This window comes from Cokeromyces recurvatus, assembly GCF_025118155.1.
Source record: "Cokeromyces recurvatus strain NRRL 2243 chromosome Unknown BX663scaffold_24, whole genome shotgun sequence".
Lineage (NCBI taxonomy): Eukaryota > Fungi > Mucoromycota > Mucoromycetes > Mucorales > Mucoraceae > Cokeromyces > Cokeromyces recurvatus.
This window is the reverse complement of record NW_026251410.1, coordinates 267659-290251: the sequence shown is the minus strand read 5'-3', so window position 1 is coordinate 290251 and position 22593 is coordinate 267659. Positions and strand designations below refer to the sequence as shown.

At 29.9% G+C, this 22593-nt stretch overlaps 7 protein-coding genes across 7 annotated transcripts; 4 read left to right on the top strand and 3 right to left on the bottom strand.

Annotated features, from left to right (window-relative positions):
• Positions 1 to 78: 78 nt before the first annotated feature.
• Positions 79 to 5635, bottom strand: BX663DRAFT_518274 (quinon protein alcohol dehydrogenase-like superfamily). The gene is made up of 12 exons (XM_051528849.1): positions 5446 to 5635; positions 4960 to 5388; positions 4707 to 4844; positions 4480 to 4644; positions 4221 to 4415; positions 4090 to 4160; positions 3742 to 4018; positions 3362 to 3653; positions 3093 to 3290; positions 2016 to 3038; positions 1353 to 1925; positions 79 to 1274 (listed from the first exon to the last, which is right to left on the bottom strand). The coding sequence occupies exons 1-12, from the start codon at positions 5590 to 5592 to the stop codon at positions 124 to 126; spliced, it is 4659 nt and encodes a 1552-aa protein (XP_051380308.1). The 5' UTR covers positions 5593 to 5635; the 3' UTR covers positions 79 to 123.
• Positions 5636 to 6613: 978 nt separating this feature from the next.
• BX663DRAFT_545040 (uncharacterized protein) lies at positions 6614 to 8262 on the bottom strand. Its single transcript, XM_051530915.1, has 8 exons — positions 8212 to 8262; positions 8126 to 8160; positions 7963 to 8063; positions 7668 to 7904; positions 7532 to 7600; positions 7398 to 7470; positions 7147 to 7348; positions 6614 to 7125 (listed from the first exon to the last, which is right to left on the bottom strand). Exons 1-8 carry the CDS (start codon positions 8252 to 8254, stop codon positions 6791 to 6793), a joined length of 1095 nt encoding a protein of 364 aa, XP_051380307.1. The 5' UTR covers positions 8255 to 8262; the 3' UTR covers positions 6614 to 6790.
• Positions 8263 to 8434: 172 nt separating this feature from the next.
• On the top strand, positions 8435 to 10967 carry BX663DRAFT_518264 (uncharacterized protein). Its single transcript, XM_051528848.1, has 9 exons — positions 8435 to 8742; positions 8800 to 8868; positions 8930 to 9188; positions 9260 to 9381; positions 9443 to 9506; positions 9588 to 9738; positions 9818 to 10420; positions 10502 to 10664; positions 10724 to 10967. The coding sequence occupies exons 1-9, from the start codon at positions 8487 to 8489 to the stop codon at positions 10774 to 10776; spliced, it is 1740 nt and encodes a 579-aa protein (XP_051380306.1). The 5' UTR covers positions 8435 to 8486; the 3' UTR covers positions 10777 to 10967.
• Positions 10968 to 12686: 1719 nt separating this feature from the next.
• Positions 12687 to 14842, top strand: BX663DRAFT_518262 (major facilitator superfamily domain-containing protein). Its single transcript, XM_051528847.1, has 3 exons — positions 12687 to 12826; positions 12895 to 13156; positions 13251 to 14842. The coding sequence occupies exons 1-3, from the start codon at positions 12720 to 12722 to the stop codon at positions 14676 to 14678; spliced, it is 1797 nt and encodes a 598-aa protein (XP_051380305.1). The 5' UTR covers positions 12687 to 12719; the 3' UTR covers positions 14679 to 14842.
• A 1046-nt stretch (positions 14843 to 15888) lies between these two features.
• On the top strand, positions 15889 to 17527 carry BX663DRAFT_518260 (uncharacterized protein). The gene is made up of 3 exons (XM_051528846.1): positions 15889 to 16133; positions 16242 to 16690; positions 16743 to 17527. Exons 1-3 carry the CDS (start codon positions 15964 to 15966, stop codon positions 17306 to 17308), a joined length of 1185 nt encoding a protein of 394 aa, XP_051380304.1. The 5' UTR covers positions 15889 to 15963; the 3' UTR covers positions 17309 to 17527.
• A 668-nt stretch (positions 17528 to 18195) lies between these two features.
• On the bottom strand, positions 18196 to 19214 carry BX663DRAFT_518257 (uncharacterized protein). Its single transcript, XM_051528845.1, has 3 exons — positions 19194 to 19214; positions 18485 to 19143; positions 18196 to 18347 (listed from the first exon to the last, which is right to left on the bottom strand). The coding sequence occupies exon 2, from the start codon at positions 19034 to 19036 to the stop codon at positions 18617 to 18619; it is 420 nt and encodes a 139-aa protein (XP_051380303.1). The 5' UTR covers positions 19037 to 19143; positions 19194 to 19214; the 3' UTR covers positions 18196 to 18347; positions 18485 to 18616.
• A 1510-nt stretch (positions 19215 to 20724) lies between these two features.
• On the top strand, positions 20725 to 22559 carry BX663DRAFT_518252 (uncharacterized protein). The gene is made up of 5 exons (XM_051528844.1): positions 20725 to 21086; positions 21173 to 21250; positions 21298 to 22158; positions 22220 to 22323; positions 22384 to 22559. The coding sequence occupies exons 1-5, from the start codon at positions 20834 to 20836 to the stop codon at positions 22456 to 22458; spliced, it is 1371 nt and encodes a 456-aa protein (XP_051380302.1). The 5' UTR covers positions 20725 to 20833; the 3' UTR covers positions 22459 to 22559.
• The last annotated feature ends 34 nt before the right edge of the window (positions 22560 to 22593 follow it).

The following is a 22593-nucleotide window of genomic DNA, read 5'->3' as shown; positions in this document are numbered from 1 at the left end:
AAAAAAAAAAAAACTTTCTTTCAGCATTTAAAATTAAAATTTAATCTCTATTTGTGACAGTTTTTTTTTTTTTTTTTTCTCTGTTTGACAAAAAAAAAAGGGGGAGGGGGATTGTGTAAGAAGCTATAACGTGGTTTTGTCGTTCAACTTATTTTCTACCATGTTTACTAGTAAATTAGAATATTTTTCAAGCAGTAATGCTGTTTCAGATGCCAATGTAGGATTCTCTTTTGTTTTTGGCTCTTGCTGTAAAGACTGTGTTATTTTATCAACAATGTTATTTAATTTGGTCTCTATCTTGGCCGCCACTTCAGTAGTATTGTTCTTCTTTGATAGAGAATAGACCTGTAAAACATTTTCTAATAATATAAAAGCACTGTCAAGATTAGCAAGTGCACCTTCTAATTTATTATCTGATTCATCATCATCATTATCATCATCACCAATTTGTTTCTTCGAGGACAGTTGTTGCTCGTGATGGCTGGATTCATCTTTTGCTTGTTTCGTCTCGTCTATACTGGTTGTTTTTAGCTTTTGAATCAAAGAATCGTCGTCGTCTAATGGCAGCGATAAAGCATCCCTTTTAGGAGATAATTCTTGAAATGAATTTAATACATAATTCAAAGAGGGTCTTTGTTGATTCGGAGATAAACGTTCATCTACTGACTTGATCATCACTCCTCCTCCAAGTGAAGACAAGAAACGTGATGTAACACTTTGTCTTTTTGACGCCCTTTGCATTTTCTTTTGAATTTCTTTAAGTGTATTGTTCGATAGCGAAAAGGCTTCATCGTCAATAGGAGATCGTTCATACCCCCCATTCTTCTTATATAGAGGAGAAGAGGAAGAGGAAGAAGGTGAATCATGTAATTGTTGGTCATTTTTATGACAATCAAATAGGATTGTATGTCGACGTCTACTCTTATTTATAGATGCATAACTTTGAGTTCGACTCAGAGATATTGAAATCGGTGGTGGTTCACGAGCTACGATATTACGATTGATTACATCATCTATATTATCTTCACTGTTTGATCCTTCTTCATCATTGTTTGATGTACCATTTGCTTCATTATCTAATAAAGCAGAAGCATGTTGCTCTTCTTCATCACCCGTTGAAGAAGAAATTCCTTCATGTAACGATACTTCAAATGGCTTAATCATTTTGTCTTGCTCAGGTGTAAAAATAATTTCTTCTTCATTATCATCATCATCCTCTTTCTCTTCTTCTCCATCTTTACTTGTATCAAAGTCAGTATCACTATCAGATCCTTCTTTTATATTTTGATAATTGTTAGTATGAATAATAATAATAATAATAATAATAATAATAATAATAATAATAATAATACCTTCAATGAAGCTTTTAGAAGTAGTATGATCTGTGTTTGTCACTTCTTCTTCTTCTTCGCAAGTATCTTGGTCATCAAGAGTTGAAACTTCAATTTGAGGGGCACTTACTCTTCGTTTCTCACTTTTAACAACGGGTAGGTTACTATTAACAACATGGCTATCATTTAGAATAGGCTCTTGTTTATATACAGTAGTAGAGGGCCTTTTGAACAACTCAGGTTGTTCCTTCTTTATGATTGCATCTCTAGATAGAGCGTGTCTTAAGATACGATTGCTTTTCACTCTTCCTGTTATTATACTGGGTCCTGAAGATTGTTGAAGACGTTGTTGAAGAGATAGATGACTGACTTGGTTCAACGTTCTTTCTCGAGGACTATTACTTGTGGGGAGACCATTATAGAGTCGATCTAATCTTCCTGACCTATTATCTGGTGGTGATTTCCTGCCATTATTATCTAGTAATGTTGTTTGTGTATTAGACATTCGGTTCTCCTTTTTAAAAGACAATGGCTTATTAAAGAATTTATTATTATTGATGAGATGAGTAGAAGAGTCTGTATTACTATTGTTCTCTGTTTGACGAACATCGTTCACGGATATTATATTATTATTATTATTATTAGAAGAAGGTGTATCATTATCATCATCATCATCATCATTACCGTCAATCTCTACTAGCTTTTTTTTACGAGACCCAGAAGCAATTTTTTTATACAATTCATCATATTTATGCTCTGCTGGGGACATGGTAGAGAACGTATTACGATCCCCCTGACGAACCATTTGAGATAGACTAGCTGAAGGACAAATAGTGTTTGTAGTTATCGATATACGTCCAAGTCTTTTATTTTTATGAACTGAAGGAATACCACCAGATGGTGATATCATTTGCTTATTTATAATATGATCCATAGCGTCTTCATCCACTACACAATTCCTTTGTCTCGATTTTAAATCACGTTCAGCTCCTCTAGCGCGCATCTTCGCAACGATCTCACAACTTACCCTCCAAATGAAAATTGTACTATCTGAACAGGTACTGACAACTCGCAAATCATCTTGCCCCGTGGTATCATGATTAACAGGAGCATAAATAAATTTAACCCCTGTAATGAGTTCTGCATGAGCACACACCTTTTCGATGCAAGTATTGTTGACCAAGTCAAATAATCGAATGCAACGATCAGATCCACTCGTAACTGCGAATGTTCCTGAAAATGGGTCGAGGTCAATGTTGATCAGACTACCACCTGAGTTTTCTGATACTTTGCCAATCAAAATTTCCTCTGCTGTTTCCGGTTTACAAACCCGAAACGGTTTACCAGAATCCAGACTCAAGGCATACAATTTACGTTCTCCTGTGACAGCAGCCAGATGCTTTCCATTGATATCTAAAGCCATATCAAATACCGTACTCCTTCCGGAATAATTATGATAAGTTGAATAAGGTTGTGGTATAGTGTTCAGATCGCTATTCGTCGTGAGGGGAGGATTTGTACAATGACGGAAAATGATGCTTTTATCCGCACTACAACTAATTAGTTTGGTTGCATCCTTCGAAAACTTGACTGCTGTAATAGAAGATGAATGATCGTCTAGGCTTTGAACGATTTGAAAGTTGGATTTAATATCGAAAATGTGCAGTAGTCGATCTCTGCTTGCGGTAGCAATTAAATTTGGAGCATCTAACAAATAAATAAATAAAATGATATCTTTTCCGTAGAATAAATTTGGAGTACCTTTTTCTTTTGATGTCGTTATATCAATAGATAAAATTTCAGAATCATGGGCTTCTAAATAAGTGAGTATTTCCCAATTATTCATATTATATACTCTCAAATTGCCATTTCGATCTCCACTTGCCATCAGTTGACCATCAGAACTTATTTTTAATGATCGAATACCAAAATCAGGGCATTGATCCTCAGCAGTAAAATCTATACAGAAAGAATAGTTCATATTTATATCCTATATACTGTAAGCTTACTTATCGAAATTATTATCATACCGATATCCCCTTTTAGTTTAGCAAATTCAGCAGCATCTGGATCAACATAAAGCATCTTAATTAACTCCCTAGAATAAATGTTTCTTCGTTGCGAATTTGTTGTATTTGTACTGGTGCTACTATTAGAGGAAATAGGCTGAGTAAGATTCTCTGCTGATGGTAATGTGGATGAAGTGGATGAAGTGGTATGAACAAAATTATCAAGATTCCAAAAACGAATTGTTCCATCAGCTGAAAATGTGGCAAAAGAATTTTGAAGGATTTCTTCAGACGACTCAGTTCTAGGATAAGCCTAAATAAATAAATAATGGCAAAATAATAAGCTTTCAGGATTAACGTGATTCCGATTCTCCTTTTTTTTTTTTTTTCTTCTTAACTACCTCTACACCCCATACACAATCACTATGAAATATAAAACTTCTGTATTTCCCAATTTTTTCTAAATCATGTATATCCCAAACATAAAGACTTCTGTCTGAATAGGTAATAATCACTTTATAATCATCATAGGCCATAGCAAGAGCATCAGGATAATAATGAGTTACTGCCTCTGTGCGCATAATCATTTCTGGTGATGTAATTGAACTAATATCAATACCTAAAGGATGAGGCTTTGGTAGTATACCTACATATTTTAGCGTAACAGGCTCAAATAGACTATTTAAATATCAATATAAATTAATGAAAAAAAAAAAAAAAAAAAAAAAAAAAAAAAAAAAGAGCAATACCGAACAATTCCTTCTGAGCAAGAACATATGATATAATTCTCTGATATAGCAATTGAGTAAGCACTTTTAACCTATATAAAATATGTATGAGATAAAAAAAAAATAAGGATTAGATTTTGTTAATACTCCACCTGAAGATCAACCCATTTATCCAATACTCTTCCTTCTTTGAAGGTACACAGAATACCAGTGTCAGTGATAAAGTAAGTGTAACCTGTATTACTTGATTTATCACAGGTAACATTAACAAAATTTCCATCACGTAAAACACCTAATATTCCTGATCTACCATCCAATACTTGGGTTTCTCTTGATGATATGTTTCCCTATAAACAATAATGTTTTTTTTTAAAAAAAAAATGCTAACGTATTTTTTTCATATTGATTTACCTTTGAGGACTTATTTAAATACCAAAATTTAACGTGTCTTAATCCAGCAGTGACAAAATAGGATCCATCTTGAGAAAATGATACAGCATTGACCCGACTTGTGACCTTATTACCGGCTATTTTTGTACCTTTTTTCCAATCCCAAACGTATAAATAACCATCATGCTTTTTTTTATATATACACATATATTAGTTGTATAATAGGCAAATCAAAATAAATTAGTTACCTGGAAACCAATTGAAACTAAATATCGTTTGTTCGGAGAAAATGCCAAAGTAAGGACACCGAACTTGTGTGATCTGAACTCTCTAATTAAATTTTTTTCTTTTACATCCCAGATAAAAATTCGAGGTTGATGACCCATCTAAGTTTAAATACATTATAAAAGAGAAAGAAAAAAAAAAAGAAGAAGGTTGATGACCTTATAAGAAAAGGAGATGAATTAAGCTTTGTATTTGTATATTTAATAAAATCATTACTTCTCCTGCAGCAAGATAACGACCATCAGTAGAGAAAGTTAAACAACTAATTGGTTTTGCGCGAATGCTAGCTGGTGTAGTAGACTTTTTTTCATCCTGATTATTAGATTTATTTTGTGATGCTATCATGATTTCATTGTTTAACATGTTATTTGTAGTAATATTTCCTCCAATAGTAGAGATAGGGATATTCATTTGTTGAATCGTGTTATTCACTGTGGTATTTATTATGTTACTGTTCCCATTATTTGTATTGTTTGTTAATGTTGATTGAGAAATAGGTGGAGGATATAGAAATGCAACTTGTTTATTACGTTTATGATTATAGATAACGACAACAGCACCTGCTGCATAAGCTATCAAATCGTTTGATGTAGCTAAAATATTAGATGATGTGGTTGTTAGCCCCAAAATTCGCTCTAGTTTTAACTATAAGATAAATGATTTACATAACATGAATAAGTTAACAATGTTATATTATTTTACTTTTGAAGTTATAGTCTCCTTTGACTTTTTATTAGTGCGTCTTTTCGAAGTTTGAAATGTTGTATGATTAAGTTGATGAATCAGTAAATTAGTTGATTGTGAAGGTGGAGGAACATTTCCGGGATTAACAGGAAAATGCTCTTCCATTTTATAATGTTGAATGTATCTAAAACGAGGGAGGAAAAAAAAAGGAAAGGAAAGGAAAGGAAAAAAAGAAAAGAAAAAAGACATTTTATATATTGTGAACACATGCTTATTTTTATAATGATTCAAGTGGTACCAATAGTCACGCCATGTTCAAGATGCCATAAGCCTTCTATGCTTCGCTCAAGCATTATAAAAGGAGATTCTCCCCCTGATATAAATTGAATTCCTATCATTATCGTTTATATATTGTTTGTCTAAATAGACGATTATATGTATAAATGAACTTGGTAGGATATTTCTTGTAAAATTATACAAGTGATCAACTATTACTCTGACAAACATTTTTTTTTTGAAGTTAAATTAATTCTAATTATTAAGAGTATATTTATATGAATGGATGGTATTACTTTTGTCATCAATTCCAGGTATTTAAACACGAGGCATAAGTATTGAACATATTATACTAGCAATGTTTTGTTTCACAATATGATTTTATTTTGGAAAAAAAAAAAAAAAAAAGAAAAGTCGTACTCCCTAAGCTAAGTTAAATATGTCAAATGTATAGAAGAAATGAATTACGTTAGTATCACAAACATTGTACATAAATCTTGTCAAATTAATTCAAGTTGTTAACGGTCAAATTTATTTTGGCTGTAAACCAAGCATTTAATAAACTCAATAAGCGCAATATATTATTTAATACATTAACTTTGTTTTAGCTGGATTAAAGAGTAAAATAGGCAGTGAAAAAAAAAAAAATCTCTCTTTGAGTATATGTGTAGAGGAAAAAATAATAGCGTAAGAAATAAGCTTTTCTATGGCATTGTTTATTGTTGTTGACATAACTTACTGCTGTTACTTGTTTTATTTTCTTCAATATTAACCTTATAAACTCAATCGGGTAAATAAATATTTTATTAATTATAAATTTAAGCACATGTTAATTGTACTGGAATACTGAGTCACTTGTATATTTGTTTTAAATGCTTATATAATAGTTTTTCGTTTTTCTTTTCTTTTCTTTCTTTTATTATTCTATAATATGCATATTGCTTTTCTTCTATTATTCTATAATTTGCGTATTGCTTTTCTTCTATTATTCTATAATTTGCGTATTGCTTTTCTTCTATTATTCTATAATATGCGTATTGCTTTTTCTTTTATTTGAAATAGGTATATAAAGTCAAGGCAGGAAGTTTTAAATGTACATTTCTTTCATTGATTGGGCAATAGCCTTCGTTGCTATGTCATTGTCTGTGTTCTTTTCTTGTTTATATTTTGCTTTACGAGCTGCCTTTTCTCTCTCTTTCTGCAACTTTTTTTCCTTTTGTCTTTTTTTTGCTTCTCTTTTACGTTCAGCTGCAGAAGGTTTTTTTACTATTGTATTTGATGGTGAAAGCTCTTTATCCTCTATAATTGTAATATTTTTATCTTCTTCTACTATCTCATTGTCTTGTTCTTTTTCACTTTCTTTCTTATTCTCATGAATATCATACCCCTCTTCATTTTCTTTTGATCCTATTTTTTCTTCTTCTTTATTATTATTAGTTTTACTTTCTTCATATAAGGCATCAATCACTTTATCAGGATTGCCTTTATATTTAATTAATAGTCTGCGTATTTTTCTAATATTGGCATCAGGGCATGCGTTTTTCACTACTTTTTCTTTTGAATTAAGCTCTTCTTCTTCTTCATTTTCTTGATCTTCAGTAGTTTCATCTCGTTGTTCATCATTTTGTACTTTATTCTCTGTAACCTAGTTATATATTTAAGTACAGTTTATCGTATATGTTTATTTTACTTACATGAATTTCAGGTGGTCCCGAAAATGGTCCATCTATATTTCTAATTGAACTATAATGTTCCCAGCTATGGTAACTACAATATGAAGCATATTTAGTTTTTAACTCCTGCTATATATACATATTTATATACATACGCAATATGTAAAATCTGTCTTTCTTCTTCATCATCATCCTCTTCTTCATCAACGCCATTAATAACATAACTATATACAAAGAAAAAAAAATGTATAGAATTAGAATTACTACAAGTCTTTTGTAATACCAAATTACATTAATCCTGGCTGATATACTTTAATGTCAGTTTTTTTTAACTTTGCAAAAGCTGCCAATTCCATGTTGCCACCAAAAGTAGCATCTTGCGACATACATTCAACGTGATGTTCAAAAGATTGATCATCTTCAACAAAAAATTTGTATAGTTCTTCATTTTCTCTCAAATATTGACAAATTTCTTGTCGAATTGCTTTATGATTACCGTCATGTCCATAATATTGATCTGATAAAGATCTTGATAAAAGTATCAATCGCAAACTATAATTTACGTTGCTTTTTTTTTTTTTTTTACCTAAAAAGACAGTTGCCATCACCTGTAATATTTTTTGTACAAAGACCAAGTTGCTTTAGTTGAGCGTCTAAATCTTCGGGATCATTACTAGACAATGATTTCTATCAATTTGAAAAGTTAAAACTATAATAGAAATAGCTTCAAAATGAAATAATTCAATTACTTCAAGTTCTCTTTTCTGCCTACGTGTAATTCTTTCTAAATGAAATTAATCAATAAATAACCAACAATATAAATTCTTCTGTTTACCTTTTTTCTTATGCTTTTCATTTTTTGCATTTCCTTTAGCCATGATGTCTTTATATGTATATATTCATAAAGAAAAAAAAAAAAAAAAAAAAAAAAAAAAAAAAAAAAAAAGACAAGTGATAAAATTCTCAGTTACAAAAAGAGGTGTGCATATAGGATTTTGATGCCATCTTCCGTACAAATTAACGTTTTTATTTCTTTTATTGTGTGTGTGTGTTTTTTTTTTTTTTTTTGTTTCTGGTTTTTTTTTCATTAAATACATTAGTTTAACAACTATGAAATGGCGAGCACTTGTACTGTTGCTTAGTGGTTTAGCTGTAATATACATCGCTGTTTTATCACAAGATACACCGTATTTACATCCTAAAATCATCTATACATCCAACTATCCATCGTTGTTTACATTTAAGCCGGACAAGGTTGTCATTTCTACTGTTGGTTCTTATATTTACTTGACCGCTTTTAAATTTGAAGCATTAAAGAGTAGAGGCTCCTTAGTTGGTACTGGGAAACTTAAGTTAGGTGTACAAGGTAAAAATTATATGAAGAAAATAGGTGTATATATTGTATTAAGTCTATTATGTATAGGATATGTTAAACAAGTTAAAAGGCCCATTTCAAATATATTATCAGAAAATGACTCGTTAGAAACAGAAGGTATATATTTATATATATATATATATTGTATAGCAACATTAAAAGTTATATATGTATGTAGACTGGACACCATGTTTTGAGCATGTATTTAAAGGACCTATATCACAAATATCTACTAGAAATATTCCTATAATAGAAAAGAAACAACAAATGCAATTTGCAGTTTTATACCACCAAGTTGATAATGATAATTCGTACCATTATGTGAGAATATATTATACCACTGAGGAGAATTCATTTGAGTATAAAGATATTAGATTACCAGGAACTACTTGGGTTGATGCTATATCATTAGAAAAAGATTCTTTAATATTTTCAAGGTAGATTACAGTTTTTTTTTTTTTTTAATGCTACACAAATGTAGTGATATCAATATGATTATATATGTTAGGGATCCTGATGACTATGAATTTCATATAATGACATTACCTTCAACTATAACCAATTCACCACATCATACTTTAATAACAGCTCTTGGTAGTTATCAAATTGAAAAGGGAAGATTAGTACAAGGTAAATATAAAACAGTTGTTTTGTTTTTTGTTTTTTTCACTTAATATTTGCGTTTTGTTAGAATGGTCACAGCCTTATTCAACTGAACAATATTCTACTTTATTTTCAAGACTCTATTCCCCTATGTAAGTTGTATAGATACATACATATCTATATAGGCATGTGCGTATTTATATTCAATATTTACAACATTAATATACTTATAGGAATGAAACATATCGAGTTTTTACACTAAATGTTCATAAAACAACTACGACATTTTATGTGAATATTACAATAGCTGATAATACAACAAGTATTAATAATGAAAATAAATTAGTTACTACTTGGATTCAAAGAGAAAAAGGAGAATCAGACGTAAGGGAAAATAAAGAAAAAGAAAAATGAATGAAAGCAAAAATTAATATATTTACATGTATTTATGCGCACTTTTTAGTATCCTGTTTATAATGATGACTCTATGAATTATGTAGGATTTTCAGATATATCATATCAAACTTCGCATCATCATCAACAACAACTACAATCTAGTCGAATAAGTATGCCAAAGTTACTTTCAACTGTTTCAGCAGATGCGAAAACGATTGTCTTTCCTTATATTAAAAATAAATTCATCACTTTGGACTTTACTGATAGAATTGATATTTTAAAGCTTATTGATTCAGAGAAGGAAAGACTATATACGAACGATGGAAGGAAAACGATTATTCCAGAGTATTATTATTGGCAAGGATATGAAACTGTAGATGCTGAAATTATGGGGATTCAGTTAAATGAAGAGGGAGACAATTTAGCGCTTTGGACCGAATATAATTACATTTACATCTATGGTCGTGATAATAAACGTATAAAGGATAAGGATCATATTGAGGTTCATAATGAAGGCCTAGGTGTATTGGGCAAACTTAACACATGGGTAGATTACTTTTTATCAGATATATCGGATGAAGAAAAACAACTGAGGACACGTTATTTCCCTCCTCCTTGGAGACTAGAAATGGCTATACCTTCTATTCGAGATGATTATGGTGGATCAAAAGTAGGTTTTCTAGGTTTCCTTTCCTTTTTTTTTTTTTTTGTTTTTACGCCGAGAATTAAACTATAGTTTTCTTTATCATAGCCTGTAGGTGCAGTTCATTTTTGGCAAGATAGTAAAGGACTCAAATATTTATTTGTTGCTTTGAAAAATGGAAATATCAATTCTTATCGCATTGATAAACATGAACCATTGAAGAGTGCTGATTTCTGGACATTTGCTTCTGAAAGATGGGATATGCTTTTTGGTAAAGTTTATTTTATTCACATATAAGTATAAACATTAATTATTATTTTTATCTCTTAGCTATGAGTATGGTTATAACTATATTTGTATATAATGAAATTCAACGTCCATAATAGCTACCGCCATCTGTTGTAAAGAAGCAAACATATTTTTCACTTTCAGATTTAATAAAAGTATAATTCGTTAGACACTTTAACATTATTGACACTATGTCTAATCAATGATATTCAAGTTAAATAAGCTTATTAAAGAATAAAAAAAAACATAATTTTGTGACGTAGAATTGAATAAAGCTTAAAACCGGCATAAGTATGAAATTACTTTTTAACATATTTGATTATTTCGAGTTAGGCTTCCTTTATTTATTTATTTTTGAATTTAAAAAAAAAATTAAGCGATAATAAACTTTTAATTTTATTATAAGAACCACGCTATAGACATAGAATTTGACGAATAACATTACTAGTTTAGTTCAATAATATAAAAATCTCAAACTTCCCAAACATAACATTAAAAAAAAGAAAGAAAGAAAGCAACAGGCCTGGCTATTGATCATTATTTCAATTTTATTGCAAACACCATAAACATTTTAGATAAATATAAAAAGTTCATAAGTCACTACATGACAATGAATAACGTCTCATTTTATACACTATACAGTATCAAAAAAAAAATAAGTCGCGTCAATCTCTTACTGTTATTTGCTTGAATTTGATTCAATTGAACAGTTTTGGTTTATTATTAAGAGTAAACCGAAGAGAGAGAGGTTTTTTTTTTTTGGATCACCAACATAATCTCTGAAGCTTACGATCATGTTCTTTTGAGTAAACTGATAAGGTTTCTATCGCTCTTTAACTTCAAATTTTATGATGTAAGGTCTTGATAAACAGCATCTACAACTTTGATATACTTTATACCAAAAAGAATAGTCTGAACTTAATTTTTTTAACTATACTGATTTTAAAATTAAAAGCGATGTACCACATAAGAAAAAAGTGTGCTAATCATTTTGGTAAATAGGACTCTTTATAAACTTGTACTATGTTCTACAAATTCAAACATTGTACACAACTATAACAATAAAAGAAAATAGAATAGAATAAGCAGTATAAAAACATACACGTGTTAATATGGTAGATTGAATGCATACTTTTACTAATCGAAAGCAATCTTCTATATATCTTTTTTTTCTATATATTCTATTCTTGTTTTGTTCAATAGATTTTCCATTTTTTTTGGAATTAAATTTATTTATTTATTTTAAAAAAGAAAGTTAAGAAGATAATAATATCTTTATACGCAATTCAAAATATTTTTGAAACATTAAAACAATCTGAAGTATTAAATTCTAGATCGAATTCTACTTAGTGTTGTATAAGAGTATGTTAATTTATCTAATATATAAAAACAGACAATTTATACAATTTAAATTAATATAAAACTATGGTGATCTGAAGCATACATGAAGGAATAAAATTGAATTATTTTTGTGCTGAAATATGTTGCGATTAATGTTTGTCATATTTTTATTTTGATAGTAATACGAAATGGAGTTTCAAAATGAAATATTCCAATGATCATACCCATACTATGTATTTTTGTATGAATGTATTTTTTTTCTTAAGATTCTATACTTTTTATAAAAATAGTCACTACATAGAAATAGTAAATAAATCCATTTATGTCTAATATCAAATTGAAAATAGTTTGTCATTTGCAAAGGCAAAAAAAAAATAATAATAATAATAAACCTTATCTTTTTTTTTGTCAGCTTTTTTTTTTATGCCCTGATCCAATGATAGTGTCTAATCTATTACCAAAAGATTAATTGTTGTAGTTGTTTTTTTTTGTTACTAATGAAGAATTTATTGATCTCCGAAAGAAAATATCTGATGATCAGATAATATAAACTCAATGTACAAATTAGAGTCAGTTTAAAAAAAAAAAAATGCTTCTGTTACTGCTTTTTTTCCATATATAAACGATCTGTATTTTATTGTAGTTCTTTTAATCTTCACTTTAGTTTTATTCTACTTCAAAAAATAAATAAACTATTATGACGGAAATAGTAGAAGACAGTAAAAACACTTTAAAAGGTGTGAAAATGGTTGAATTATATAAACTTGTTTGGAGTAAATATGATAAATGGGTCATGTTCTGTGGGTAAGTAATTAAGTGATAACCTAATCATATACTTGACAATTCATATTTATATACGTTGCTACTTCTAGCTTAATCCTTTTATCTTGGGCTATTAACTTTGAAAGCGGTATTAGTTCATCTCTTACAGTGAATGTGACTAGCCTCTTTCAGACAAACAATTTGATCAGTATTTTATCTACCGTACTCTATATCCTTCAAACTGCTCTTTACCCCATCTATTCTAAGCTCTCTGATATGTATGGTAGAGCTCAAATGTATACAATTGCCTTATTTTTCTACATAGTTACTTATATTGCTATGGCGTGCGCTAATAATTATGAGACGTTAGTGGTATGTGTATATATATAAATATGTATATATTAGATAATTTTTACTCAAGTAAAAACTTTTGATTTTTTTTTTTTTTAATTATTAACGTTGTTAGGGCGGACAAATTATTTATGCATTTGGCTATACAGGTGTAGCTATCCTTGGACCAATTACAATTGCTGATTTCACAAATGTCGTAAATCGTGGTTTGATGCAAAGTCTGTACAATGTCCCTAGTCTCATTAACCTTTTCCTTGCACCTCGCGCTGCTGATGCTCTTTATTACAATGGAAATTGGCGTTGGGGCTATGGAATGATTCCTATTATTCTCTTGGTTACTTGTCTACCCGTTCTTGGTACCCTTTGGAAATTGTACTTTCAAGTTAGGAAAAGGGGTCTTTTAAAAGAATACAAGGCAGAACAAATCAAGATATATGGCAAAGCCGAGAAAATGAACTTTATACAACGTATTATTTGGTTGGGTGTTGAAATTGATATTATTGGCAGTATATTATTGATTGCGGGACTTTGTCTTATTTTGCTTCCTTTGGTTTTAGCTACAACTTCATGGGGTGGGTGGAGTAGTGGTAAGACGATCGGCACTCTTATTGCTGGTGTCGCCGCTTGGGCCCTATTCGGTATCTGGGAATGGAGATTTGCAGCTAAGCCTGTTATTCCTATTACTCGATGGGAAAGTCGTACCCCTCTTTACGGTGTCTGTGCTCTATCAACCGTTACAATTATTTCATCTACTAATTGGCAGTACTATACAACTTATCTTATGATTTCTCGTGATCTCACTGTCTCTGATGCTATCTTACTTGAAAGAGGTTATAATGTCGCTTACATTATTTGTGAATTCCTTGTAGGTATTTTAATGAAACGATTTCGTGTATGGAAGCCCTTTGTCTGGACTGGTGTCTCCTTAATTATCCTCGGTGTAGGGCTCATGATCCCTGCTCGTCTTCCAACTTCATCTGATGCATTTGTTGTTATCTCTCAAACAATTGTTGGTATCGGTTCTGGTTTCCTATACACACCTATGCTTGTCGCTATTCAAAGTTCAGTTCCTCATGATGACATGGCAATTGCTACTGCTATGATGCAAATCGGTGGTTCTATCGCTGCTAGTATTGGTTCTACCATGGCTGGTTCTATTTGGAATAATATGCTTCCTGGACAACTTGCTAAATATGTTCCTGGTGAATATAATTATGAAAAGATTGTTGGCAGTATCCCTTACGCTCTTTCTCTTCCTAAAGAGCAATATGATGGCGTTGTTACTGCATATGGTCATGTTCAAATGATCTTGTCTATCATTGCTATTTGTATTGCTGTTCTTACTTTTTGTTTTACAATTCCTATGAAATCATTTGGTCTTGAAAGCTACAATGAAGAAAGTCAGACAAATGAATCAGAAGATGAATTTTCTAATATTGAAAAGCCTTATACTTTTAAGACAGATAATGTTCATGATTCCCCGATGAATTTACATTTATCAACTGAAGCTATTTCCGCTGAAGCCATTCCTGCTAAAGTCTAGAAAATACACTGTAAATTATTAATCTTCATAAAAAAAAAAAAATGCATACACTTAATATTTAATTTATATGATAAATACTATTTTTCTTCTATTTATATGATAATTTATTATTATACTACATTATTTTATATCAAATAAAATCTCTCGTAATTTTATACTATCTATATATAGAGTATCAAGAAGTAGGCAACTAGTATTTATCCTTTTATGTATGATTTTTATCAATTAGGCCGCAAAATGAATTTATCTAGGATACACTTGTATCATATAAATGTGTGCTATTATGTAAATACATTAGGGTCCAAAAAATAGTTTGTTTTTTTTTAATTATCTTCTTTGAGAAAGTAATCTCGGAATGTCTATTCTTTTTTTTTTAAAAAAAGCATCATATTCAAGTCGTATTTTAAGCCAAAAGTAGGTACATTTAATCAATACACGATAATGTTTCGAGTATTATAGATAACTAGTGTCTTCAGTAGGATAGGTGACGGGCTTTTATTAACAAAAACTTATATCATTCAATGTCTCCAAATATACTCAATCCTATATACCGATTGATATAAAGAATTTCGTCTCATATATCTTGTATAAAATTTTCAATATTACTTCATAATCTAGAGTTATGGAAAATATGCTTGATAGTCCTCTAATGATTACATCAAAAGATAAAATAAGATACAGTATAGCAACAACTACAGTTCTTCTATTCTTTTAATGTTGTTTATAGACTTCCTTTATATATATATATATAAATTCAGTATAGTATTTCTTTTTCATTACATTGTTCTTTTATATATACTTCTTCTTCTGTTCAAAAATAAATAAATAAAATTAAATTAAATTAAAAAAGATTTTAGGATCTTTTCAAGCAATCCAAATTAATTTAGTGATTAAAACACCTATTTTTAGCTTAGATAAATAAAATGTATAAAAATTAGAGTGCAGAAGCCACTATAAAATAAAAAAGATCAGAACATATGAATTCCTCATTATAAAAAAAAAAAAAAAAAAAAAAAAAAAAAAAAAAAAAAAAAACCAATAGAGTCTTCTTGAAGTTATAGAAGCTACTTTAAGCATAAAGTAATGTTATTTGACTTTAAAGAAATATTACTTTGTGACGTAATTTTTGATTAAACTATTACACACAAATTGTAAAGAAAAATCTACCTCTTCTTTTTTTTTTTTTTTTAATTTAATTTCTGTTTTTCTTTTTAATTTTTTAATTCTTTAATTTTTTAATTCTTTAATTTTTTTATATATAAAAAAAAAATATATAGATACATAAATGTCTGCAGCAACTGAAAGTGGTGAGGTTAACAATGTCGATAAGATTCCTTCTGAGCAAAAAGGTGCTTTCCATTCCTTTTTGAAATCTTTAGCATCTTTCTCGGGTGATCTTTCATCTCTCACTTGCCCATCATTTCTTTTAGCTCCAATTTCTTTAATTGAATATTCGTAAGTAATAGTCTAAATTGTTTCAAGAATACAAATAATTACTAAGTTGTCCTTTTTCTTTCTTTTTTTTGGAAAAAAAAAAAAAAAAAAAAAAAAAAAAAAAAAAAGTGAATATTGGACACAACAACCGGACTTATTTACAGACATTACAAAATCGGATGATGAAGTTGAACGTATGATTGCTTTTGTAAAATGGTTCATTTCTTACCTAAATGCTTCCTATTCTCGTCGAGTACCCAAAGGGGAATGGGAAAAAAAGCCTTATAATCCTGTATTGGGTGAACAATTTAAGATGTTTTGGGGTGATTTGAACGGATCGGGCGAAACAAATGTCCTTGTAGAACAAGTATCCCATCATCCTCCTGTGACAGGATTCTGCATCACAAATGAAAAACATGGTTTGACATTGAATGGTCATACAGGTCAAAAGACTCGATTTTCGAGCACCTCTCTAATTGTTGATCAAGTTGGCCAAAGCGTTGTCACATTAAAAGATCGTGATGAAACTTATTTGTTGACTTGTCCTTCTATTACAGTGAATGGTATTTGGTATGCAGGTAAAGTATAATCAAGTGTTTATACGTGTATATTCTTATATAGATAGTATAGCCCCATATGTTGAATTACTTGGCACATCTTATATTCAATCTTCAAATGGTTTATATTGTTCAATTGAGTATACCTCTCGTGGCTGGATTTCAGGTGAAAAGAATCATTTCAAGTGTTATCTTCGTCGTAATGGTGCTGGTAGTTCAAAAGAATACATTTGTAAAATGGAAGGACAATGGAGTGGTAAATCGACAATTACAAAATATGGCTCCAAAACATCTCAACCCTTCTTGGATGTTTCTCAATTAATTCCTGCTCCTATGCATATCAAAGATCTTGAAGAACAGGATGAAATGGAGAGTCGTAGAATTTGGCAAAAAGTATCTGAGGCTATTCGTGCAAATGACACAAATTTGGCAGGTATTGAAAAAAGTAAAATTGAAAATCAAAAGAGAGAAGAAAAGGCTGCACGTCAAGCAAAAGGTGAAGAATGGGAGCCCAAGTATTTCCGTTGGGTTAATGAAGAACCTACAGTTGCTACTCTTCAGCGTATGTTGGCTTCAATTGTAAAAAATAAGTATAATCCACCTACAAATGGTAACTGGGTTTATAAGGGTTCTTTGTAAAAAAAAAGAAAGAAAAAACGATTACATTTATTATATCATAAAAATGAAAAATATCCATTATAAATATTTTTCTAGTTAATCTTATTTCTTTACTATAAATCATTAAAGGAAATACATGTGTTCTATAACAAAGCATATTTATTATTATGCAATACTGGATTTTATGTAAATAAAAGAAATTGGTTAAGAACTTGCTAGCATTAAATTAAAAAAAAAAAAAAAAAAAAGAAAAGAAAAGAAAAGAAAAAAACTTCCTTACGAAGTGGCCTATCTGTTACTACAAAAATAACAAGTATGAAGAAATCATTACTAATCTAATTAGCTATTATAAAACAAGAAGCTACTGTATTTGTAAAGCTTGAAACTCAACTAGTCAGACAATATTAGAATTATGTTTATTACTAATTCTTATCATATCATAGCATATTCTATCTCATTATGAAAATAAAGATGGCCTTTAATCATGACTTACACAGCTTCACCAATGGTATTGAAGTTGTATAGTTTATAATCTGTGTTCTGCTTTAATTTTTTTTTTCATAACCTTAGATTATAACGAAAATAAGGTATTCGACTTATGATGATTAAAAGTAATAGAAAGCTATCTATTAAATAAGAACTTCTATAGTATTACTGAATAGTAACATATAATAAAAGTTTCTCAAAATATTTTGATTTATGAGATTTTTTTATAAAGCCAATAGACAAGTTCGGCATCTATTTGAGCATAACGAACAATTTTAGTTATGCTTAACTGTAATCATATATTTATGGTTAATAAGATATTCTAAGATGAAGCATATGCAGTTGATATAATTTGACGATTTGCTCTTATTTATTTAGATTACAGTTATTCAGACAAGTCAAAATGGAAGGGAACATTCTTTTTTTTTAAAAAAAAAAAAAAATGTGCAGATCAATTTTATTTAGCCCTTCGTGACTCTTTTGTTAAATTTAGCTTTGACGTTTTCTGTTGCTGCTTTTGTTACACTTCTCTTCGGTAATTGAAAATTTTGGTCGTAGTATAACTTCCACAATACTGTATTGATCAAATAATTTAAAATATGAATATCAATTAGAGTTATTTGAAAAAAAAAAAAAAAAAAAAAAAAAAAAAAAAGTAAAATGAAAAGGTTAGCGAGAGTGATAGATAATAATATAATATATACAACGTACCTGTTAAGTAAGGGATGCGAAACCGTTATAGAGATCGCATGCATTTAAGAAAATTTTTGAAATTCAGGAGGTCTTTTTATTTTTATGTTGTGACATGTAGTTTATGTTTTTAGCAGCCATTACGTCATGATTTCATACCATACTGCAAGAGTTACACTTGAGTACAGCATGAAGTTTACGCTTTGATTTGGTTGTAGTAATATTAGTTAAGTTTCGATTTTTACAATGGTTACATGTTTGACAAGTCAAATATTCATCAACAGAGATAAAAGTGTTTCCTTTCAATTCTTTAGACATTTTCTTAATTGCATCCGTTATCCGTCTAATAGGAGCAGAAAGTTTTCCTTTCATAGAGCTACCAGATTTAGCATAACCAAAGGCAATAATTCTTTTCTTAGATAAATCGGTGGTCTGGTTATCTTTAGGAGCAGTAGCGATCCTTTTCTTCTTGTCAGAAGTACTAGAGTCAACAGCAGTGAAAATATCAGTTTGTCGAGGATCTATAGCCCAGATAAGTGCATTGTTGTTTTTGACATCACCAGTAAAATGCATAGGAGTCAAGTCATCAGCAGTAGTATTCTTCTTTGACTTTTTAGATTTCTTTTTAAAGTGAAATTCAACTGAATAACCATTCGTTTGAATTAAATGCCTATGTTGATCTATTTGAACAGACTTAGCTTTGCAATCATACAGTAAGAGTAGACCGTACCTTTTTCTTTGGTAGTAGGAGCTATATCAACTGCCTTTCCTTTACCTTTGTCGTTTTTAACAGGAGTAGTTTTAACTGATAAAACTGTGAGTGCTGTTGTCAAAAAAAAATATATTTATAAGCTATTACCTTGTTCAGTGGTACGTTCTGTTTCTTCATATTCTTTATATTTATTGAATGATAGGTTTTCTTGACCTTAATTTACATTTTATCAGTTTTTACTTTATTAGTTCAATATAATGAAACTTACTTGTTCTCTTGCAAAGTTTTATTTGAGGTTGAAAATCATCGTCAGAGTCTTCTAGGAGTTCATCATAGTTGGTAGTAGTAGCAGCAGATTTGGGAAGAGTTTTACTCGCTATTACAAAGACATCATGAGTGTGCATACTATTAAGTAATGCTTTCCCTATTCTGTTACATACCTCTTTTTTTAAGAGTGACCCCCTCTTCCTTAGGGTCAGGGGGAATTTCCTTTTACGTTTTATACTATGATAGCAATAATAAGTAGAGAAAAAGAAAGAAAAGGTGACAAAAATAAAAATTTTGCATTTTTTATAAGTAGGCTTTTGATATATTAAATGTTATCTGTTGTAATTATTATAAAATAGAAGGTCAAAACAAACCCTTTTGATACTGAATAATTACATACGGAACGCATAAAACAGTTTCAACTGTATTATTAGGCAGTCGGTTTTATTCTTTGAGTGAAGAAAATATATGGTTATAGTATCTTTAGAAAGCAAACGAATATCTAGTTGTTTAACTTGACTTTATTTTATTTTTTTTGATTAATTACGTTTATCTTTGCAAATAAATGGAATTTCTATTTCAAATAACTTGAATTTGTATTTCAAAAAAAATCTTATTCATATTTCAAATAATTTGGAAAAACAATAATAAATTTAATAAAGTTTTTTTTTTTTTTTTTGGACCCTTGTGCCTGTACTGTTGTAATTATAATAAGATATAATTGACAGTTATCTCAGAAAAATCTTGATATGAATAATGGATTTTTTTTATATAACGAGTTTGCTGAGGAACAAATATTCGCCATGTTATTTATATTCTTTAAAAATTTAATATATAATGAATTAAAATGCGGTAAAACAAAAGAATGAAAATATTCTATCATTTCCTTTTTTTGTGCGTGAAACATTTTTTTAAGACATAAAATAAAAAATGCCTCTCTTCTTTTCAGCTTTACCGCATTTTATATATTTCCCCCATATTTTTTTTTCTAGGCTATTATTTTGAAGATGTACCATATTTAGAGTTTATCATATTATTACAGTTAGGCTTTTTTTTTTTTGGCTGCAGTTGATATCTAAGATACATGATTAAGATTTTTTATTAATCATTCCATATCAAGCTTATTACCTTTTTTTAACACTTATCTTTAATTTTTCATTTATTTTCCTTCTGGCGGCTTTTTGCGGTAAATTTTTGGTTTTATCAAGCATTGCTCTTATTGGTTAATGCGCTGAGATATAAAGCAGAATTTCGGATGTCATTAATATAAAGAAGAACCTTTTTTTTAAAAAAAAAAAAAAGAACGAAGCTCTATTTTTTTCCTGTTTCTTTCTTTTACTTTCTATACAATAGTAGCAAAAAAGAAGAAAAAATAATTCTTACAACTCATCATGTCTAACACTCGTAGATCATTTTCGTCTGGTCCTGTAATTGGAACTATGGCTCAAATTGAAGCTGTCGAAGAGTTAAGAAACCGCTTTAAATTAACTACTGAAGAATTAATGCAATTCCGTGATGCTTTACGTCAAGAAGTTGAAACTGGCTTAAAATCAAATGATTCGCATATGGATATGTTACCTTCTTGGGTATATAAGCATCCTACAGGTCAAGAAACAGGTGAATATCTTGGTTTAGAATTAAATGGTAATGTATTTCGCCTTTTTATTATTATTATCATTATTGTTAAAGTGAGTTATATATGTTGACGTAATTTGTGTAATTTCGTTTAGGCTCCAACATTCGTATCTATCTCGTAAATTTGCATGGTCAGGGACGTATTAGTACAAGACAACAAAAGTATCCTATTAGTGAAACCCTTAAGAAGGGATCCATCAACTCCGTGATTGATTTTTAGTTAAAAGTGTTGATAACTTTTTGACATTTGTTGGTAAATATGATCTTAAGGAGCCCTTAGCTCTTGGATTTGTCTTGTCTTTCCCACTTGAACAACCTGCTTTGAATAAAGCAAGTGTAATTCAATGGACAAAAGATTTTGAAATTACAGGTGCCGATAATAAAAATATTGCTGAACTTTTGCAAATTGGTTTAAAACGTTGTCATCTTAATATTCAGGTTGAAGCTGTGATTAATGGTGCGGTTGGATGTCTTTTGGCTCATAGTTATCGTAGTTTAGATACCCTTATTGCTTGTACAATCAGTACAGGTACAAATGCAGCTTATTGGGAGAAGCTGGAGGCTATTGAAAAGATTGATAAGAATCAACTACCTTCTGAAAAAGAGGCTGGTGAAATGATTATTAACACAGAATGGGGATCCTTTGGTGATCAAAATGCAAGTGTTTTACCTCGTACCTTTTATGATAACCGTGTTAATCGTCAATCTGTTAATCCTGGTGTTCACCTTTTCGAAAAGATGGTTTCTGGTCTTTACTTGGGTGAAATTACTCGTATTATCATGGTTGATTTCCTTGACCGTCGTTTACTCTTTGATGGCCAATATACAACTGAGTTGAATACACCTTACTTTTTTGAAGCTTCTTATATGAGTGCTATTGGTTCTGATGATTCACCTGATATGGAAGAAACAAAGCATATTTTAGAGTCTATTATGAATTTGCCTTCCACTACTCTTGCTGATCGTCAAATTGTTAGAACTATTTGTGAACTTGTCTCTCAACGTGCTGCACGTCTTGTTGCTGCTGCTATAAGTGCTATCATTGATAAAAGAAATGCACTTGAACATGGTTTAACTATCAGTAAGTTAACATTCCTTTAAGTTATCTTTTTTTTTCTAAATCTCCTTCTCCTCTCTTTTAGGTATGGAAGGTACAGTTTATGAACATTTCCCCAACTTCCCTAGACGGGTTAATGATGCTTTGAGAAGCTTCTATGGCGATAAAGTTGATCATATAAATGTTGGAGTAAGTATTTAAAAAAAACAACACGAAAAAATGATTGATATTTATCACTGTATTCTATAGATTACTCGGGATGGTAATGGTATTGGCGCTGCATTAGCTGCTATGCTTGCTATTTCTCAAAAACAAACTGCATAAACATCACTTCATTTCTTCATCTTTTTATTTCTAAACATGATTTTTATTCAACAATCAATAAATGTAATATATTTAATTAAGATTATTTTTTTTAACAATAATACCGAATTTTACAAAAGAAAAAAGAAAGAAGAA

Coding starts and splice junctions, on each gene's coding strand:
- BX663DRAFT_518257 (XM_051528845.1), bottom strand. CDS start 19,036: ATGCATTTTACTGGTGATGTCAAAAACAACAATGCACTTATCTGGGCT.
- BX663DRAFT_518262 (XM_051528847.1), top strand. CDS start 12,720: ATGACGGAAATAGTAGAAGACAGTAAAAACACTTTAAAAGGTGTGAAA. Junction 12,827..12,894: donor AAATGGGTCATGTTCTGTGG/GTAAGTAATTAA, acceptor TGCTACTTCTAG/CTTAATCCTTTTATCTTGGG. Junction 13,157..13,250: donor ATAATTATGAGACGTTAGTG/GTATGTGTATAT, acceptor TAACGTTGTTAG/GGCGGACAAATTATTTATGC.
- BX663DRAFT_518252 (XM_051528844.1), top strand. CDS start 20,834: ATGTCTAACACTCGTAGATCATTTTCGTCTGGTCCTGTAATTGGAACT. Junction 21,087..21,172: donor TCTTGGTTTAGAATTAAATG/GTAATGTATTTC, acceptor AATTTCGTTTAG/GCTCCAACATTCGTATCTAT. Junction 21,251..21,297: donor ACAACAAAAGTATCCTATTA/GTGAAACCCTTA, acceptor ATTGATTTTTAG/TTAAAAGTGTTGATAACTTT.
- BX663DRAFT_518274 (XM_051528849.1), bottom strand. CDS start 5,592: ATGGAAGAGCATTTTCCTGTTAATCCCGGAAATGTTCCTCCACCTTCA. Junction 4,845..4,959: donor GTTATCTTGCTGCAGGAGAA/GTAATGATTTTA, acceptor ATTTAAACTTAG/ATGGGTCATCAACCTCGAAT. Junction 3,654..3,741: donor ATTGTGTATGGGGTGTAGAG/GTAGTTAAGAAG, acceptor TTATTTATTTAG/GCTTATCCTAGAACTGAGTC.
- BX663DRAFT_518260 (XM_051528846.1), top strand. CDS start 15,964: ATGTCTGCAGCAACTGAAAGTGGTGAGGTTAACAATGTCGATAAGATT. Junction 16,134..16,241: donor ATTTCTTTAATTGAATATTC/GTAAGTAATAGT, acceptor AAAAAAAAAAAG/TGAATATTGGACACAACAAC. Junction 16,691..16,742: donor GAATGGTATTTGGTATGCAG/GTAAAGTATAAT, acceptor TAGATAGTATAG/CCCCATATGTTGAATTACTT.
- BX663DRAFT_518264 (XM_051528848.1), top strand. CDS start 8,487: ATGAAATGGCGAGCACTTGTACTGTTGCTTAGTGGTTTAGCTGTAATA. Junction 9,382..9,442: donor AAAGGGAAGATTAGTACAAG/GTAAATATAAAA, acceptor GCGTTTTGTTAG/AATGGTCACAGCCTTATTCA. Junction 10,421..10,501: donor ATGATTATGGTGGATCAAAA/GTAGGTTTTCTA, acceptor TCTTTATCATAG/CCTGTAGGTGCAGTTCATTT.
- BX663DRAFT_545040 (XM_051530915.1), bottom strand. CDS start 8,254: ATGGCTAAAGGAAATGCAAAAAATGAAAAGCATAAGAAAAAAG. Junction 7,471..7,531: donor AGACAGATTTTACATATTGC/GTATGTATATAA, acceptor TTCATATTGTAG/TTACCATAGCTGGGAACATT. Junction 7,349..7,397: donor CGGGACCACCTGAAATTCAT/GTAAGTAAAATA, acceptor ATATATAACTAG/GTTACAGAGAATAAAGTACA.